Genomic DNA, 20,061 nt, shown 5'->3' with positions numbered 1-20,061 from the left:
TCTTACAACCACCTAATCTTCAATAAACCTAACAAAATCATACCTTGGGAGAAAGACTCCCTATTTAATAAATGGTGCTGGGAGAACTGGATAGCCACATGTAAAACACTGAAACTGGACCCACACCTTTCTCCACTAGCAAAAATGGATCCAAGATGGATAAAGGACTTAAATTTAAGGCATGAAACAATAAAAATCCTTAAAGAAAGCTTAGGAAAATCACTGGAAGATATTGGCCTGGGGAAAGACTTCATGAAGAAGACTGCCATGGCAACTTGCAACAACAAAAATAAACACATGGGACTTAATTAAACTGAAAAGCTTCTGTACAGCTAAGGAGACAACAACCAAAGCAAATAGACAACCTACACAATGGGAAAGGATATTTGCATATTTTGAATCAGACAAAAGCTTGATAACTAGAATCTACAGAGAACTCAAATTAATCTACATGAAAAAAGGCAACAATCCCATATATCAATGGGCAAGAGACAAGAATAGAACCTTCTCTAAAGAAGACAGATGAATGGCTAACAAACATGAAAAAATGCTCATCATCCTATTTATTAGAGAAATGTAAATCAAAACCACCCTGAGATACCATCTAATCCCAGTGAGAATGGCCCACATCACAAAATCTCAAAACTGCAGATGCTGGCGTGGATGTGGAGAGAAGGGAACACTTTTACACTGCTGGTGAGACTGCAAACTAATACAGCCTTTTTGGAAGGAAGTATGGAGAAACCTCAAAGCACTCAAGCTAGACCTCCCATTTGATCCTGCAATCCCATTACTGGGCATCTATCCAGAAGGAAAAAAATCCTTTTATCATAAGGACACTTGCACTAGACTATTTATTGCAGTTCAATTACAATCGCCAAAATGTGGAAACAGCCTAAAAGCCCACCAACCCAGGAATGGATTAACAAGCTGTGGTATATGTATACCATGGAATACTATTCAGCCATTAAAAAAAAATGGATACTTTATATCCTTTGTATTAACGTGGATGAAAGTGGAACACATTATTCTTAGAAAAGCTTCACAAGAATGGAGAAGCATGAATCCTATGTACTCAATTTTGATATGAGGACAATTAAGGACATGGTGGGGGTAGGGGAAGGGGAGAGCAGAGAGAGAAAGAAGGAGGGAGGGGTGGGGAAAGGAAGAGCAGAGAGAGGGAAGGAGGGAGGGGGGTGGGACCTTGGTGTGTGCTACACCTTTTGGGGGCAAGACACGATTTGTAAGACGGAATTTACCTAACAAATGCAATCAGTGTAACCTGGTTTCTTGTATCCTTAATGAATCCCCAACAATAAAAAAATAAAAATAGGGCAGCGCCTGTGGCTCAAGGAGTAGGGCGCCAGTCCCATATGCCGGAGGTGGCGGGTTCAAACCCAGCCCCAGCCAAAAACCAAAAAAAAAATAAACAAATAGGGGCGGCGCCTGTGGCTCAGTCGGTAAGGCGCCGGCTCCATATGCCGAGGGTGGCAGGTTCAAACCCGGCCCCGGCCAAACTGCAACCAAAAAATGGCCAGGTGTTGTGGCGGGCGCCTGTAGTCCCAGCTGCTCGGGAGGCTGAGGCAAGAGAATCGCTTGAGCCCAGGAGTTGGAGGTTGCTGTGAGCTGTGTGATGCCACGGCACTCTACCGAGGGCCATAATGTGAGACTCTGTCTCTACAAAAAATAAATAAATAATAAATAAATAAATAAAAATAAAAAATAAATAAAAAAAGAAATAAAATCTTAAATTAGTAATTTTTTTCAAGCCCCCCAAAACATATAGTAGTTTTATTGGTAGTACACAGAGAAGGAATTAAAGGCTGATTTTCTGTTTTTTCTCAATTTCCATACTTTCTGTAGTGTGATTACATTATATGTATATATATTTTTCTTAATATAGATTTGTGGGCCCAAGAAATTTTGATTCAGCAATTATAGGATTGAGCCTGGGGAAATCTATATTCTGAAGAGATACTTAGATAATTCTTTGCAGCCCTGGAGGCACTGGTGTAGACCCCACCAAGTTACACGGTGGTATTTAATTAGATAATAATAGGTATCTATTATGTCCATATTTCTGAAGGAGGATGCTTTTTAGAATTTGATTGTTTCAGCATTAATAAGTTTATTTCTTGTCTTTGGTTTCCTGTACATGAAGGAAGAGAAAGGTAAAATCTATTTTTTTTCTTTTAGAGACAGAGTCTCACTTGGTGGCTCTCGGAACAGTGCTAATGCATCACGGCTCACAGCAACCTCCAACTCTTGGGCTTAGCTGATTCTCTTCCCTCAGCCTCCTAAGTAGCTGGGACTACAGGCGCCCCCCACAATGCCCAGCTATTTTTTTGTTGCAGTTTGGCTGGGATCAGGTTTGAACCCGCCACCCTCAATATATGGGGCCAGTGCCCTACTCACTGAGCCACAGGCACCGCCCAAAAGGTAGAATCTTTTAAGTTGTACAGTCAGGGTTCAGATCCTAGCTCTGTTCCATTGACCTGAGTGGTAAATCCAGAGAAAACACTCCTCAGACCAGTTGGGGTTTCACAGAGATTCTTCCAGGGATGTTTTATTCTTAGAAAAGCCCTCAATAAAAAATGAGTTACTAGTAGAAAACATATTTAGAAGAATGTCATAGAAATGCATGCGTGTGCAGGTAGGAAGTCTCTCAGTTCCGGAGACAGGAGCAGATGGCAAAGCTGGCAGGGTCCTCTGTCCTGAATTCCCAAGCTGAGAGACAGGGCATGGAGACCTCCTGGGAAGCTACACAGCAATGTTAATGTTATAAACAGATGTCTTAATCTCTGTTGATCTCAAAAAGGAATAGAGAAAGACTCAGACAAAAACCTTGACTGAGTAATTCAACTTTGGAAAAAGTAAAATAAAATAAATATGAAAACTTACATTTGTTCAGTTTTCTTAGGCAGCTTGCTATCACCACCTGTGAAATAATGTCACATATTAAGACTGTGACAGGAGTACAGGATATGGAAGGACTTCACAAGTAAGTTGGAAATGTTTCAATTACTGCAAAGGTGTGGTCAAGAATTTTTTTGTTTTCTTCTAAGTTAAATATAATACAAGCACCAATAGTGGTGGAGTTCGGCTTCTTTCAGTTCCCCCAGGACCTTCACTGCTGGTATTTCCCACTTTTACAACCACTCAGTACCACTTTTAAACAGCAGAGAAGATGTGCAGGATCTTAGCCTCTCTGGAATGTTTTTGCTTTCATTCTAACTTTTTAAACTTTGAGGTATCAGTAAACAGGTTCAGTTCTATCTCTTAAACTCCTTAATTATCTGACTCAAGTCATGCTTCTTTCCAGCATTTACTAGCTTATTTAACAACACCCACGAAAAAAACATGGCATTTTCTTTATTTTTTTTTTGCAGTTTTTGGCTGGGGCTGGGTTTGAACCCGCCACCTCTGGTATATGGGGCCAGCGCCCTACTCCTTTGAGCCACAGGCACCGCTCTCTTTTTTTTTTTTTTTTTGAGACAGAGTCACACTTTGTCACCCTTATAGAGTGCCACAGCATCATAGCTCACAGCAAGCTTAAACTCTTGGGCTCAAATGATCCTCTTGCCTCAGCCTCCCTGGTAGCTGGTTACAATAGGTGCCTGCCACAATGCCTGACTAGTTTTAGAAACAGGGTCTCACTCTTGCTTGGGCTGGTCTCTAACTCCTGAAATGATCCACCCACCTTAGCCTCTCAGAGTGCTAGGATGACACGTGTGACACGTGAGTGCCTAGCCAAAAAACCTAAGTCCTTTGATGAACTCTCTTTCTTCTGTGCACTCACAATCATTCTATAGGCTCGTCTCCATGTGTCTTTGGATGCCTACAGCTTCTGGTTACCCATAAACAATGAAAACCTAGTCTACCCTGCCTTTCTGGATGGCCTTGCGGCATGTTTCCAGCTCCTGGGTACCCTTCTACCATGGATGGCTTTCACACTTTCCTCATAAGAACAGTCAGTGGATATCTGGCCAAATCATCCAAACTCCCACTGCAGTCCACACCTCCTGCTATTCTTATTCCTCTCTGCCTTCTCTCCGACTCTGAGAACATGGTCTTACACATGGTTAGACTTAATATAGGCTGAACCAACAATTTTTCTAAAATACATTCTGTGAGAAATGTGTTAGACATGTCAACTCTTCAACAGTGATCACAGGATTAGATGAAGGCCCACAAATTGGGTACCAAGAAGCTTATGAGCAAAGTAGTAAATCATGCATTGACTTCTAGTTCCATGGAGAAACCATTCATGAGGTGAGCTGATTAGACAATGACTTGCAGGAACTTACCCAGGTAAGGAATGTGAGCAGCTCCGAAAAAGTATGTCCTTGAACAGGCCAGAGGCCCCTTTGGTGAGACACACTGTGCTACCTGGACATCAGAAAGAATAAAATAAATGAATAGAAACTTAGGCATGTACTTACTACTAAAATAAAAAGTATATAGTTACTAAAAATAAAATTTCTTTTACAAAAATTGATTAATTTTTAAAGACACAAAGGAAATGATCACCTTTAATTAATGTTTTCCAGGCCAGGTGTGGGGCTCACACCTGTAATCCTAGCATTCTAGGAGGCTGAGGTGGGCGGATTGCTGGAGCTCAGGAGTTTGAGACCATTCTGAGCTAGAGTGAGACCCCATCTCTACAACTAGCCGGGTGTTGTGGCAGGTGCCTATAGTCCCAGCTACTTGGGAGGCTGAGGCAAGAGAATCACTTCAGCCTAAAAGTTAGAGGTTGCTGTGAGCTGTGATGCTACAGCACTCTATCCAGGGCACAAAGTGAGACTTTGTCTCAAAACAAACACACAAATTTTCCAAAAATATCTTTCGTGTATGTGTATTTTAAACCTAGGCTGTACTGCAAAGTTGCTGTTGAACACTCAGTCAGCTCAGGATGGTAATGAACTCACACGGAAAAAAGAAGCAGTATGTGTGGGTTTTGACTGCCCTAATATTCAGTCCAAAGCTTTCACAGTGAGGACCTTGGCTGAAATGACAGTCAGGGAAGTATGGGACAAATACAAATTCAGGAAAGGAGGGTGCTACCCAGGTCCCCCCTTCATTTGTATTTCATTTCTGCATGTAACCCTTGCAGAAGAGAATGTAACCTCCTTTAGGTTTTCAAAATTGTTTTCTTCCCTGATAAGTTGTTTGTTTACACAGAGATGAAGTGGATGTCCTTTATTCCTTTGAAAATCCAACACTTATGAGGGCTCCTAAGATAGCAGGTACAAAAGGCAAAAATACTGCCACAAGAAGGAAGAAACAGAAATTAACACGATATAGAAAAAATAGATAAATATGACAGACATACTCATTCCTTCTATTTTACTACATTGTTTAAGGTGGCCACTCTAGAATATATGGCATTTTTTTGTAGTATGTGTATTGTAAATTCAAGTTATAGATCTGAAATGAGAACTTGTTCTGACTAACCTATAATTCACTGCAGTGAATGAACTTAATCAATACTACCAGCTGTAATCAGAGGGGGGAGATGAAGGTCCACAAATTTGGTATCATTTAAACTTATGAGCAAAATAGTAAATCATGTGTTGCCTTCTAGTTCAAGGGAGAAACCATTCATTTTGTGAGTTGAATGAAAACACTGAATGAAAATTCATGAATGTATTTCTGAGTGTTGTAATTCCTCAATTAAAATATGTTCTTTCGATTTCCAGATTTCCCTTACTAAAGGATTGTTTTAAATTGCCAAGAGTTTCAAACCTGCTTCCTTAGATCATGTTGTAAGTTTGGGTAAGTACATATTAGTGTCAAATTTTACTGACAATTATTTAAAAATATACATGAGTACAACAGAATGTACATATATATGTATAATGTAAAAGTGATCAAATTATCTGGGTTTGCATGTTTTATATGATATTTATTAATCTGTAAATTATTCACATTAGCGCAGAAATGGAAAAGGTGAAGATGTTATTTTAGAATAGACTGAAAAGGAAAAGGTCATAATCTAGAGCCCCCCCAAACTCAGGACTAGATCTCAGTCTTAGGGAAGTGCCTTATCTTTGCTGGGTTTCCATGTTTATAAAGATAAGGTGGACAATACTCCTGCAGTTATTATAGAAGTTGTGTAAATAATCTGGCTAATTTATTTTGTCAACAGGCTTTATTATTTTTTTTTTTTTGTAGAGACAGAGTCTCACTGTACCACCCTTGGGTAGAGTCTCACTGTACCACCCTCACAGCAACCTCTACTCTTGGGCTTACACGATTTTCTTGCCTCAGCCTCCCGAGCAGCTGGGACTACAGGCGCCCACCACAACGCCCGGCTATTAGGCTTTATTTTTTTTTAGAGCAGTTTTAGGTTTATAAAAAATTGATCTGAAAGTACATATTCTTTCTCACTCCCTCATTTGTCCATGAGAGAAACACATAATGACATGTGTTCATTGTGACTGTACAGAACAGTTTCATTGTCCTAAAAGTCTCCTGTGCTCTCTCCTCCTTTTCTCTCCGTCTCCAAATCTCTAGCAACTGCTGGTTTTATTTATTTATTATCTATCTATCTATCTATGGAGACAGAGTCTCACTATGTCACCTTGGGTAGAGTGCTGAGGCAAAATACCTCACAGCAACCTCAAACTCTTAGGCTCAAATGATCTTCTTGCCTCAGTCTCCCAAGTAACTGGGACGACAGGTGCCCACCACAATGCCTGACTAGTTTTTTGTTTGTTTGTGTTGTTTTTTTTTTTGGAGTTAAGGTCTTGTCAATTTTTTTTTTTTAATTTGACACAATTTGTTGGGAACAGAAGTGAGCATACGTTGATACATGTACATTTTTTTGACAAAAAGTTTATACCCCCTCTTCACTGCTTTCGTCCTTCTCCTGTGCCCCTGAAGGGATGTTTCTGAGCAAAGCCCATAGGTGAGGTGCCTGGAGTCTTCTCTCCTCTATCTCACCGTGCCCAGTTTCAAAAAAGCTGTTTCTCCTCTGCCATCTTTCTCCACCCCTTCCCTGGCTATTTTTAGGAGAGACCATGTCTCCATCTTGCTCAAGCTGGTCTTGAACTCCTAAGCTCAGGTGATCCACCCGCCTCAGCCTCCCAAAGTATTAGGATTTTAGGCATGAGTCATCGCACCCAGCCTACTGCTAGTCTTTTTTTTTTTTTTTGTAGAGACAGAGTCTCACTGTACAGCCCTCGGGTAGAGTGCCATGGCGTCATACGGCTCACAGCAACCTCCAACACTTGGGCTTACGTGATTCTCTTGCCTCACCCTCCCAAGCAGCTGGGACCACAGGCGCCGGCCACAACGCCTGGCTATTTTTTTGTTGCAGTTTGGCCGGGGCTGGGTTTGAACCCACCATCCTCGGCAAATGGGGCCGGCGCCCTACTCACTGAGCCACAGGCGCCGCCCTACTGCTAGTCTTTTAACTGGCTTCAGTGTTTTGCCTTTTCCAGAATGTCATACAATTAAAATTGAACCGTATGCCAGCCTTTTCAGGTTGGCTTTTTTCACTTAGGAATATGTGTATACATCTAAGATTACTCCATGTCTTCTTATATTTTTTTTGCAGAAATCTGTACTTTAATACTGCATACTTTAAAAATATAAGGAAATGAGCTCCAGTTAGGGCAATACAGCAGAGTAAAACTGCACAAAAACCTTCAATGACAAACTTTTCTCAATACAGTAGTCCCCGAAACTAGTTTCATTTTTCATGGTGTTAGTTACTCATAGTTAACTGTGGTCTGGAAATATATATATATATATTTTTTTTTTTTTTTGTAGAGACAGAGTTTCACTTTATGGCCCTCTGTAGAGTGCCATGGCCTCACACAGCTCACAGCAACCTCCAACTCCTGGGCTCAAGCGATTCTCCTGCCTCAGCCTCCCGAGTAGCTGGGACTACAGGCGCCCGCCACAACGCCCCGCTATTTTTTGGTTGCAGTTTGGCCGGGGCCGGGTTTGAACCCACCACCCTCGGTATATGGGGCCGGCGCCCTACAGACTGAGCCACAGGCGCCGCCCATGTGGTCTGGAAATATTAAATGGAAAATTCCAGAAATGAACAATTTTGTAACTTTTAAATTTCTCATTGTTCTGAGTAGCATGATGAAATTTCTCATCATTCTGCTTCATTGCACCCAAGATATAAATCATCCCTTTTGTTTAGAATATACATACTGTATATATTATTCACCTATAATAATGTGACTTTATAGGAAAAACATATATGTAGGGTTCTGTACTATCTGTGGTTTCAGGCATCCATTGGGGGTCTTGGAACATATCCCCCTTGGGACTACTATATTTAACTTTTATTTATTTAGTTAGTTAGTTATTGTGAGACAAGAGTCTTACTTTGTCACCCTTGGTAAAGGGCTGTTGCGTCATAGCTCATGGCAACCTCAAACTCTTGAGTTCAAGAGATTCTCTTGCCTCAATCTCCTGAGTAGCTATTTTTTGAGATTGGATCTCATTCTTGCTGGTCTCGAGGCTGGTCTCGAACTTGTGAGCTCAGGCAATCAACCTGCCTTGGCCTCCCAGAGTGCTAGGATTATAGGCATGAGCCACCTCATCTGGTTTACTATATTTAACTTAATAGACAACTATATCTTACTTTCTTCCTTCCCCACGAATATTTACCTCAGGCAAAAAATCGAATTCTTTCATCATGATTGGATTTTTCTGGAAAGTAGCTGAACTGTAGCTATTTTGTGTTAAGAACTGAATGACAGCTATATGGTTTATTTTTTATTTTTACTTTTTTTGAGACAGAGTCTCAAGCGTTTGCCCTGGGCAAAGTGCCATGACATCAAAGCTCACAGCAACCTCAAACTCTTGGGCTTAAGCAATTCTCTTGCCTCAGTCTCCCAAGTAACTGGGGGACTACAGGCACCCGGATATGTTTTGGTTGTAGTTGTCATTGTTGTTTGGCAGGCCTGGGCTGGATTCGAACCCGCCAGCTCGGGTATATCTGGCTGGCACCCTGGCTGCTGAGCCACAGGCACTGAGCTGAGAGCTATATGGTTTAAAACCTAGATATGAAAGGGCAAAGTTCTCTTTCAATTGCATACACTTGAGTACATGCATTTGAAGTCTATCTCAGGTAAGGAACACATCAGCACAGGTATTGGACAATATCATGATATTTACACACAGAGTCAAAATTTTTCTTAGAACAGAAGTTTGGCTTTTCGTAAGCAGTTACAATAAGTAATTGGTTAAGAATTTAAACCATTCCTTATAGCATAACTCTTAAAAACATTTAAGGTCAGGGGCCAGGTGCGGTGGCTCACGCCTATAATCCTAGCACTCTGGAAGGCTGAGGTAGGTGGATCACCTGAGCTCAGGAGTCTGAGACCAGCCTGAACAAGAGTGAGACCTCATCTCTAAAAATAACTGAGTGTTGTGGTGGGCACCTGTAGTCTCAGCTACTTGGAAGGCTAATGAGAGAGGATCACTTGAGCCTAAGACTTTGAGGTTGCTGTGAGCCATGACCACACTCTACTCAGTGTGACGAAGTGAGACTGTTTAAAAAAAAAAAATTAAGTCAGATTGAACCAGTTATAAATTTTGTTAGAAGACTACACACACACACACACACACACACACACAAAGAAGAACTACAAGACAGCTCCATTAGTGTGTGATCTAAAAATACATATCCAGATAACCTTATCCACAGCTTTGGTTTTAACTACCCCTTTATACCAAAGGAACTTTCATTTACTTTCAGCCAAGACCAATCCTCTCAGGAGTGTCCAACCTTAGCCCACAGCTCACATGTGGATTATGTGAGGATTTTTTGTGTTTATCTGTGGTATCCAATATCACAAGAATTCTGCACAGACCTTTCTTTGGTTTATCAGCTTTTGTTATGTTTGTGTATTTCACGTGTGGTCCAAGACAACTCTTCTTCTAGTGTGTGGCAGGAAATAAAAAAGGCTGGACATTTCTGTGAGTCTAAACCCTAGACCTATAATATTTAATAACTGACTCCTCGGCTCTACTTGGGTGCCTCACAGTCATTTCAAATTCAGTGTCCAAAGTATACACTTTCAACCTGACTCTCCTTACTGTTCCCCTTCAGAACGGTAAGGTCTCGTTTTGAACAGTCAGGTTTCATAGTTGTTGTTCTGTTTTGTTTGAAACAGGGCGCTGCTCTGTGGCCCAGGCTAGAGTACAGTGACGTAATTATAGCTCACTGCAACCTCAAATTCCTGGGCTCAAGGGATCCTTGTGTCTCAGCCTCCTGAGTAGCTGGATCTACAGGTGCATCTCACCATGCCTGGCTCATTTTTTCATTTTTGGTAGAGACAGATATCTCCCTATGTTGCCCAAGCTGGTGTCAAACTCCTGGCCTCAAATAATCCTCCTGCCTCTGCCTCCCAAAGTGTTGGGATTATAGGCGTGAGCCTTGTGCTCAGACATAAATGGCATCTCTGTCTACTCAGTATAGACATCAGAATCTTAGAGTTCCTCCATGTATTTTTGTAGCTTGGATAGCTCTTTTGTCGTCACTGAATAACGTCCACCCACCTACTGAAGAACACCTTGGTTGCTTTAAGTTTGGGCAACTGTGAATAAAACTGTTATAAGTATCCTTACACAGGTTTTTATGAGTATCCTTACATAGGTTTTTATGTGGACATAAGCTTTTAATTCTTTGGGTAAATACCAAGGGGCATGATTGCTGGATCTTATAGTAAGAGTATGCTTAGTTTTGTAAAAAACTGCCAAACTGGCTCAGTGCCCATAGCTCAGTGAGTAGGGTGCCAGTCACAAACACTGGTGGGTTTGAGCCCTCCTGAGCCTGCTAAACAACAATGACAACTCCAATCAAAAAACAGCCGGGCGTTGTGGCAGGTACCTGCAGTCCCAGCTACTCAGTTGACCTAGGTAAGAGAATCACTTCAGTCCAAGAGTTTGAGGTTTCTGTGAGCTGTGATGCCACGGCACTCTACGGAGGGCAACATAGTGAGACTCTGTCTCAAAAAAAAAAAAAAAAAGAAAGAAACTGCCAAACTGTCTTCCAAGTGGCTGTACCATTTTGTATTCCCATGAACAGAAAATTTGAGTTCCTACATCTCCACATCTTCACCAGCACTGGGTGCTATCTCTTGAATTTTAGCCTTTTTTTTTTTTTTCACTTTTTCGAGAAAGAGTCTCAAGCTGTTGCCCTGGGTAGAGTGCTGTAGCATCACAGCTCACAGCAACCTCAAACTTTTGGGCTTAAGTGATTCTCTTGCCTCAGCCTCCCAAGTAGCTGGGACTACAGGTGCCCATCATAACACCCAGCTAGTTTTTGGTGGTAGTTGTCATTGTTGTTTGGCAGGCCCAGGCTGGGTTTGAACCCACCAGCTCCAGTGTATGTGGCTGGCACCCTAGCTGCTGAGCTACAGGCACCGAGCCTTTTTATTGTTGTTGTTGTTGTTGTCATCATTGTTTAGCAGGCTGGGGCTGGGTTCGAACCCACCAGCCCTGGTGTATGTGGCCAGCTCCCTAACCACTGAGCTACGGGTGCTAAGCAGAACTGTACCCATTTTAATAAGTATATAATGGACAGCTAAATTATTGCTTCAAACATTTCCTAACTGACCTTCTTAGTAGTGTGTGAGATCTTTGAAGGCAAAGATCATGATTATCTATGCAGTAGAGCAGTGACTAGCATGTAGTACACACTTAATAAGGATTACTGAATTAATGAGTGAAGGCCCTTTTGCTATGGAGTTATATAGACCTAAGACCAGAAATTAGTTGGCAAATTTTTGAGATAAAATCCACCATTTTAAAGTATATAATTCAGTAGTGTACTAGTTTTATCATGGTGTTTTCTCTTATCCTTCCTGATGTTCCAAGATTCCTTCTTTTATCATGTCCTCTCTGTTTAGACCAAATTCATCTTAGGGTAGGTCTACTGGTAACACATTCTCTTAGTTTTCTTTCATTTGTGAATGTCTTGATTTCCTCTTAATTCCTAAAGGATATTTTCCCTGGATATAAATCTCTGCTTCTGGAAAGATGGAGCAGGCATACTTTTCCCTACTCCTTACACTAAATATACAACTAAAAACTCTGGACATTATGTATAGAACAAACGTAAGACAACTATGAAAGGTAGAGAGAAAAAGGCAGACTGGCTAAGGACCTAGGGACCAAAGAACAGACAGTGGAGAGTTCTTTGGGCATTGTTTTTGCCTATATATCCCACACTGCCCACTGGAGAAGCTGGATACTTGTAAAGCCTAATAGTCACAAAAAAGCCTCAAGAAAATCCTGTTCTCTTTAGCCAAATGACAAGGAAAGGCACAACCTCACCCGACAGAAAACTTTTTTTTTTTTTTTTACTAGGCCCTGGCTGAGTTTGAACCCACCACCCCCTGTACACAGGGCCAGTGCTCTAACCACTGAGCATGGGCGCCCAGCTAGAAAACGTTTTTTAAGACAGAATCTCAGTCTGTTGCCTAGGCTAGAGTGCTCTGGTGTCATCCTAGCTCGCCTCAAACTAGCCTAGCAACCTCAAACTCCTTGGTTCAAGTAAACCTCCTGCCTCAACCTCCTGAGTAGCTGCAACGATAGCCACCTGCCACAATGCCTGGCTAATTTTTCTATTTTTATTTTTTTAATGATTCTATTTTTAGTAAAGATGGGAATCTTACTCTTCCTCAGGCTTGTCTCAAACTTCGGAGCTTAAGCTATCCTCCTGCTTCAGTCTCCCAGAGTGCTAGGATTACAGGAGTGAGCTGCTGTGCCTGGTCAACAGAAAACTTTTAGATGATAACTGTTCTACTCCAGCAAATACCACAGAAAAACTGCATCTCTGTCCCCACCCCTGCCCACAAAGGCTGAGTGAAGCACCTAACTGTCCTTCCTTGCCACACTGTAATGAGGTAATACCCTTACCCTAACCTCCATCAGGGTAGTGTCAGAGAAGACTGAGTGGGGAGCTGGGACTTTCATCCCCATCTAGCAGTAATGAACCTTCTTCCCCCCCAAGGTATCAGTGGAGATGCTGGGGAGCCCATACCTCTACTCCCACCCACCCATAAGGAGGTGCCTCTCCTTGAGGCCATATCACAGGAGAATCAAGACTTTCACCACTACTTACTAATAAGGAGGGCAGAGATAGAGGCTAAAGACTGAGATTTAATGGTAACATCATAAAATGTTTCCCCTCTCCCATCACTTAGCACTACACCAACAGGTCTGCAACATAATAGGGTTACTGTTCAGGTTACTGCTCAAAGAGCTACAAGGCAAAGACTATGTGGGGAGGAGCTTCCTGGGAACCCAAAGACAACAGGGGAGACAAATAAAAGAACACTAGAGGAATCTGAAGCCCCTGCACCTAACAGCTTTGGAAAACATTTAATAGACTCCAAATCCCAGCCAGATTAACATAAAATCTCACATTCAAGACTTATTTACTTTAGACCATTGTGACATTAAGACCATTCTAAGTCTTAAAGTTACACCACTACTCCAGTGAATTGACTGTGATCAGAAGCCTGAAGAAGAAAAATGCCAACACCACGGCTTGGCACCTGTAGATCAGTGGCTAGGGCATTAGCCACATACACTAGAGCTGGTAGGTTTGAATCCGGCCCAGGCCTGCCAAACAACAGGTGATAACTACAACCAAAGGATAGCTGGGCGTTGTGGAGGATGCCTGCAGTCCCAGCTACTTGGGAGGCTGAGGTAGGAGAATCACTGAAGCCCAAGAGTACGAGGTTGCTGTGAGCTGTGACACCATGGCATTCTACCAAGGGTGACATACTGAGACTCTGTCTCAAAAAAAAGAAAAAGAAAAAAAAAAGGCCAACACCATGGCCTCTAGTCTAATTATTCTCATCCATTTTAATAAATCGGTTTTATAACTACTTTTTTTTTTTTGAGACAGAGTCTATGTTGCCCTCAGTAGAATGCTGTGGCATCACAGCTCACAGAAACCTCAAACTCTTGGGCTCAAGCAATTCTCTTGCCTCAGCCTCCCAAGTAGCTGGGATTACAGGTGTCCATCACAATGCCCAGTTATTTTTTGTTGTTGTTTAGCAGGTCCAGGCTGAATTCAAACCCACCAGCCCCGATGCATGTGGCCAGCACCCTAAACTCTGAGCTACGGGCGCCAAGCCTTATAACCACTTGAAAAAAAAAAAAAAAAAAAGCCCATTTACTTCAGTTCCTATTACCCAATACTTCATTTTTGGCTTTCAACAAAAAATTACAAGGCATGCTAAAAGGCAAGAAAAGAGAAAAACACTGTCTGAAAAGACAATACAAACATCAGAACCAGTCTCCGATATTAACTCTTATTTTGTTATATACAGATAATTTAAAATACTAGCATGTTCAGAGCTGTAATGGAAGAAGTAAGCAACTTGAAAGAATAGATCAATAATACAAGCAGAGAGAGGGAAACTTTAAGATAGAATCAGCTACAGCTCAGCACCTGTAGCTGAAGGGGCTAGGGAGCCAATCACATACACCGGATCTGGCAGGTCTGAATCCAGCCCAGGCCCGCCAAACAACAATGACGGCTGCAACCAAAAAATACCCAGGCGTTATGGCGGGCGCCTGTAGTCCCAGCTACTTGGGAGGCTGAGGCAAGAGACTAGCTTAAGCCCAAGAGTTTGAGGTTGCTGTGAGTTGTGATGCCACGTCACTCTACCCAGGGCAACACTTGAGACTCTGTCTCAAAAAAAAAAAAAAAGGATAGAATCAGAAGGAAATGCTGGAAGCCAAAAGCATTTTAATGAAGAATGCCTTTGACTGGCTTTTCAGTAGACTAAACATATCCAAGGAAAGAATCAACGAGCTTGAAAATAGTTTAATAGAAACTTCCTAAACTGAAATGTATGGAGAAAAAAAATGAGAAAAACAAAGCAAAAACCATAGGAGAATATCCAAGAACTATGTGATAATTTCAAAGGGTATAACATACATTGCCTCTTCTAGTTTTTTTTTTTTTTTTTTTTTCTTTTTTGAGACAGAGTCTCACAACGTTGCCCTTGGTAGAGTGCTATGGCGTCACAGCTCACAGCAACCTCAATCTCCTGGGCTTAAGCGATTCTCTTACCTCAGCCTTCCAAGTAGCTGGGACTACAGGCACCCGCCACAACACCAGGCTAGTCACTTCTAGTTTTGATTTAATACAGGCAGTCTACAAGTTTACACAGAAAAGCCTATGCAACATGGCATTTTCTAAGTATTCTGAGAGTGTGTTCTTGGAGTTAAAATGGGGCCTCATTTGCAAGGCAGCAAGATGCCAATAGCACACCCATCTGGAAGCCCTATATCCTTGGCTGGCTTGCAGGCAGATCTGGGGTCTAGCCCAGACAGACTACATCCTCCTGGGTCTCATGTTGTCCAAATTTAAATGAAAAAATAACAGTAACTACCACCCAAGGTTTCTTGATTTTCAGGGACATTTTGAAAATACTTAAAATTCCACTAAGATAGCATAGATTTTTACAATCATTAGAGTCCATTATTCAAGCTTTTAAAACATGTAGCAGATAATAAGACTATCGAACACAAAAATATTCTCCCTGGCACTGTCAATAATCATCTAGGGTTATGTCCTTTTTTGCAGTTTTGGCTGAGGCTAGGTTTGAACTGGAGTTATGTCCTTAAGTTTGACAGTCAAGACATAATAAACTTGGGCTTGTAATGACTATTTTCTTTCTTTCTTTCTTTCTTTTTTAAAGAGACAGAGTCTCACTTTATCACCCTCAGTAGAGGCTATTTTTTGTTGCAGTTTGGCCAGAGCCAGGTTCAAACTCACCATCCTCAGTATATGGGGCTGGCACCCTACCTACTGAACCACAGGCGCCACCCAGGACTATTTTCAAAATAATTTATATATATAGAATTTTTATATATATATATATATACATATAGTCAGTTTCCAATTGCTTTTCACTCTTCAACTTCAAGGTTAAATCAACACACTAACTGAAAATAGTTCCTTTTGTCTAGCTCTCCTCTCCCACAATTTGATAAAACTAATCAAGCACTAGGCGGTCCAGCCACTTACCATGTGCTTGGCAAAGCTCCCACCAGGACCAGTGCTGCGTACCAAGTGTCCTTCAGAAGGGAAGTTAAAGTTGCCAGCATTCAGGTTTTCTCGTGTGGAGTGATTACCAAAGAGAACAAATGGCTGCCTATTAGGGCTAGAGAAGCAGGTGAAAAACATGTGGTTAGCAAAGAGATTCCTCATCAAGGCAACTTCCCATGACCTTTGAGAGCTTTTCTGAGCAGCGTCCTGCAGTCTAAGCAAAATAGTCAATATAATCTAATGTTTCTGGCTGGTTGAGGAGGGATGCCAGACGTCTCTAACTCTTCCCACTGGCCTATAGGGATCAGTTATTTAGGAACATAACTAAACAAGCTTAAATTTTCAGCTTGTCCCAGTTTTTGAGAAATACATTCCATAAGTTTTGCTGTACGTGGTGCAGTCATGGAACAAACCTCCAGTTTTATGAAATAGCTTTGTGTGTGTGTGTGTGTGTGTGTGTGTGTGTGTGTGTGTGTGTGTGTTTTGGCCGGAGCTGGGTTTGAACCCGCCACCTCCGGCATATGGGACCGGAGCCCTACTCCTTGAGCCACAGGCACCGCCCTATGAAATAGCTTTTTAACAGAAATACAATTTTTAGGGTGGCGCCTGTGGCTCATTGGGCAGGACGCCAGCCCCATATACCGAGGGTGGTGGGTTCAAACCCGGCCCCAGCCAATTGCAACAAAAAAATAGCCAGGCATTGTGGCGGGCACCTGTAGTCCCAGCTACTCGGAAGGCTGAGGCAAGAGAATCATCTATACCCAGGAGTTAGAGGTTGCTGTGAGCTGTGTGATGCCACAGCACTCTACTGTGGGCAATAAAGCAAAACTCTGTCTCTACAAAAAAAAAAAAAAAAAAAAAGAAAGAAAGAAATACAAGTTTTAAAGAATGATAGTAATTGTGGGCGGCGCCTGTGGCTCAAAGGAGTAGGGCACCGGCGCCATATGCCAGAGGTGGCAGGTTCAAACCCAGCCCCGGCCAAAAACTGCAAAAAAAAGAAAAAAAAAAAAAAAAAAAGAATGATAGTAATTGTGATACCCAAGAGTGAACCGTACCAATTCCAGAAACTTTCAGGAGAGGAGGAAAGGAGGGTTGCAGATGTCCTCACTACTATGCCTACTTGTCCCTGTGTCCGTCCCCTTCTTCTCTCCTCTCTTGGCTGACTTTATCCCCTCGCCCATTTTCTTATTATTTTTTTAATTTAAAAATTACCCAGTCTGCGATATTTTATTACAGCAGCAGAAATGGACTGAGACAGGAATACAACACATAAAACTGACAAAGGCAGTGTCTCAAACATCTATTATATGATCAGAAAGGATTAGGGCCCTCCCCCACTTTCTGTCAACTCTAATCAACCCTCTCAGTCATTTCACCCAGAGAGTTCTTGCCAAACTCACCAAGTGACTTTCATGTAGCAGACAACAAATCCAATAGGCAAGTCTTTAGCCTTTCCTTCTTTCCTTCCTTGGTCTCTCAGAAGCACTTAACACCCTCCACTGCAGGAGTTGTTACCTCTCAGTTTCCCCTATGTCTTCTACATGGCCACTGAACAGTCCTAGGAATTTACCTTCAGTTTTCAGCTCTCTGCTTTCTGCTCTCCGCTCTCATGATGTACCCTGCAGTCTGTTCCCAATCTAGTTCTTGCAATAAGTAAATGGCATTGCATCTGTTGCCAGGGACCACGCCAGATTTGAGAACCTCTTTTGACTTCTGCTTCCTCACCCTCTAAATCAAATCAGCCTCCCCCAAATCATTCCTATTTAGCCATTACCTTCTATCCACATGGCCACAATCCTAGCCCATGCTATCATCATTCCTTCACTGGACAGCTGCAACTCTTCCTGTTTCCCTGCTTCCACTCTTGAGCTCCCATAATCCATTCTCTATATTGCAGTAATGATAATCTTTTAAAAGTTCAAAGTATTTGCTGCCTTTATGCTATTTTAAGAAAGGCCAAAAATCTTGTACATGGCTGCCAAGGACATGTATGATCTAGTCAACTTCAGCTCCAGGTAAAGCCACGCTCCCCAATGCCCACACTACAGCCAAGCCCATCTTCTTTTATGGACCTTGTGTCCTTGTCTCAGGGTCTCTGTTCCTCCTTCTCCTTCCAGTTATCTCCACTCATCATTCAGCTCTCCCCAGAGGAGGCCAGGTTCTCCAGAGATGGGCCTCACAGTGCCATGTTCTTTTCCCCTTTGTGGTACGTATTTGCTTTATTTTTATTTTCTTAAGGCAAACATGAAACAAAGTTTATTGAGGAAGAGAAAGCTTTCCAGAGTAAGAAAGCTGTACAAAGCAGGATGCACTAGCTATAAATAGTGAACAGGCCTCCACTGCCAGGGCAAGGAGGCCTGCCTTTTTCTTTTTTTTTTTTTTTGAATCATGTTTCTCTCTTGCTTGGTTTATCATATGCTTTCAGTACAGAGAGTGCCAAAAAAAGTATACACATTTTAGAAAGTAAAAATTGGTATTAAAATTGTAATACTTGAGTCATGTTTGACTTCTGCAATTATAAGAAGTGTTCAAACATGACTTGTATTAATCTTTTGTTATCAGTATATGTTGAGTATTACAATTTTTAACAGTTTTTTTCTTTCTTAAAATGCATATGCATTTTTTCTTGGCACCCCCTGCATGTGATGACATTATCCCCTACCTTTTCCCTAAGTTGCCCTTTGTGTGTGTCATGTGACAAATTCTTCACATTTCTTTTCATCACTCTTAAAATATCACCTAAAGCTACACAAATAGGGGTTCTTAAAAGTACACATGACTGATCTTTTTTTCTGAAGCTAAGTAGTACTCTGAGCAGAAAAAGATGACTCTCAGTATCAGATAGAGAAGTTTTTCTCATTATCAGACTGAATTGGAAATGGGGGGAAGAAAAAAGAGGAAATATCTACTCTCCTCTACCCATTAGAGGAAGTCTCTCCCACCGACCATAACAAGAGAGAGATGGCTGGAAACACTTCAGAACCCTCATTGCTCTACCCTTCTTCATGGGCTAGAACAGGAGTCCTCAAACTTTTTTTTTTTTTTCTTTTTTTTTTTTTTGTGGTTTTTGGCCAGGTCTGGGTTTGAACCCGCCACCTCCAGCATATGGGACCAGCGCCCTACTCCTTGAGCCACAGGCGCCGACCGAGTCCTCAAACTTTTTAAACAGGGGGCCAGTTCACTGTCCCTCAGACCGTTGGAGGGTAAGACTAGTTTAAAACAAACAAAAAAAAACTATGAACAAATTCCTATGCACACTGCACATATCTTATTTTGAAGTAAAAAAACAAAACGGGAACAAATACAATCACACAGCCACATGTGGTCTGTGGGCCGTAGTTTGAAGACCCCTGGGTTAGAACCTTATGCCTGAACTCTTTTACTCCCTGCAAGCCACAGTGGCTACCCTGCCTAGTACTTGGACACTCTGCTTCATCTTATTTTCCTGGGCAAGGAATAAAATTTAAAAATTCCCTTTCTTTAGATTTTAGCAGGATATAGTTTTTATAAAACTATAAAAGATACACTATGTAATTATACTCTATAATTACACATACACTATACAATATACTATATAATTACATATACACTATATGATATACTATATAATTACACATACACTATAAAATTACATGTATATATGTATAAGTATGTGTATATATGTATAAATATGTACAAATTTATATGTATATAAAAGCAATGAAACAGATGAATTTACAGAGTATAAATTTTTTACCTGATTGTGACGAAAGTAAACACATATTTTCCTGATTCTACCTTCTGCACTTGAATGCTCCTCCATATCCAACCCCCTGGTCAATTCCATTTTCTCTATCATCAGTCAACCTTCTTCCCTGAGAAAGAACCTTACCTGTTTTCAGTTACGTGGCTGGAGATCATTCCATGACTGAAGTAACTTCTGAATGGCTAAAAAGAAGCCAACGTTGTATATATGAAGACCATAGTTTTATAAAACGATCACAAAACCCCTTAACTATGTATGTCATACACCC

The 20,061-nt window shown here is 41.5% G+C and overlaps 1 protein-coding gene across 3 annotated transcripts in view; it reads right to left on the bottom strand.

Moving 5' to 3' along the window:
• The window catches only part of DNAAF9 (dynein axonemal assembly factor 9), a 171,709-nt gene that overhangs the window by 93,153 nt on the left and 58,495 nt on the right, over positions 1-20,061 (bottom strand). For all 3 annotated transcript variants that reach the window (XM_053573869.1, XM_053573870.1, XM_053573871.1), the window contains exons 9-12: positions 19,920-19,975; positions 16,028-16,163; positions 4,308-4,389; positions 2,902-2,938 (exon numbers count right to left, since the gene is read on the bottom strand). In XM_053573869.1, coding sequence (XP_053429844.1) covers positions 2,902-2,938; positions 4,308-4,389; positions 16,028-16,163; positions 19,920-19,975 — 311 coding nt within the window. The remainder of the gene's footprint in view (positions 1-2,901; positions 2,939-4,307; positions 4,390-16,027; positions 16,164-19,919; positions 19,976-20,061) is intronic.

The sequence above is a fragment of the Nycticebus coucang genome, chromosome 21, assembly GCF_027406575.1.
Source record: "Nycticebus coucang isolate mNycCou1 chromosome 21, mNycCou1.pri, whole genome shotgun sequence".
NCBI classification, from domain to species: domain Eukaryota; kingdom Metazoa; phylum Chordata; class Mammalia; order Primates; family Lorisidae; genus Nycticebus; species Nycticebus coucang.
Note: the sequence above shows the minus strand (reverse complement) of the source record. Positions and strands in the feature narration are given on the sequence as shown.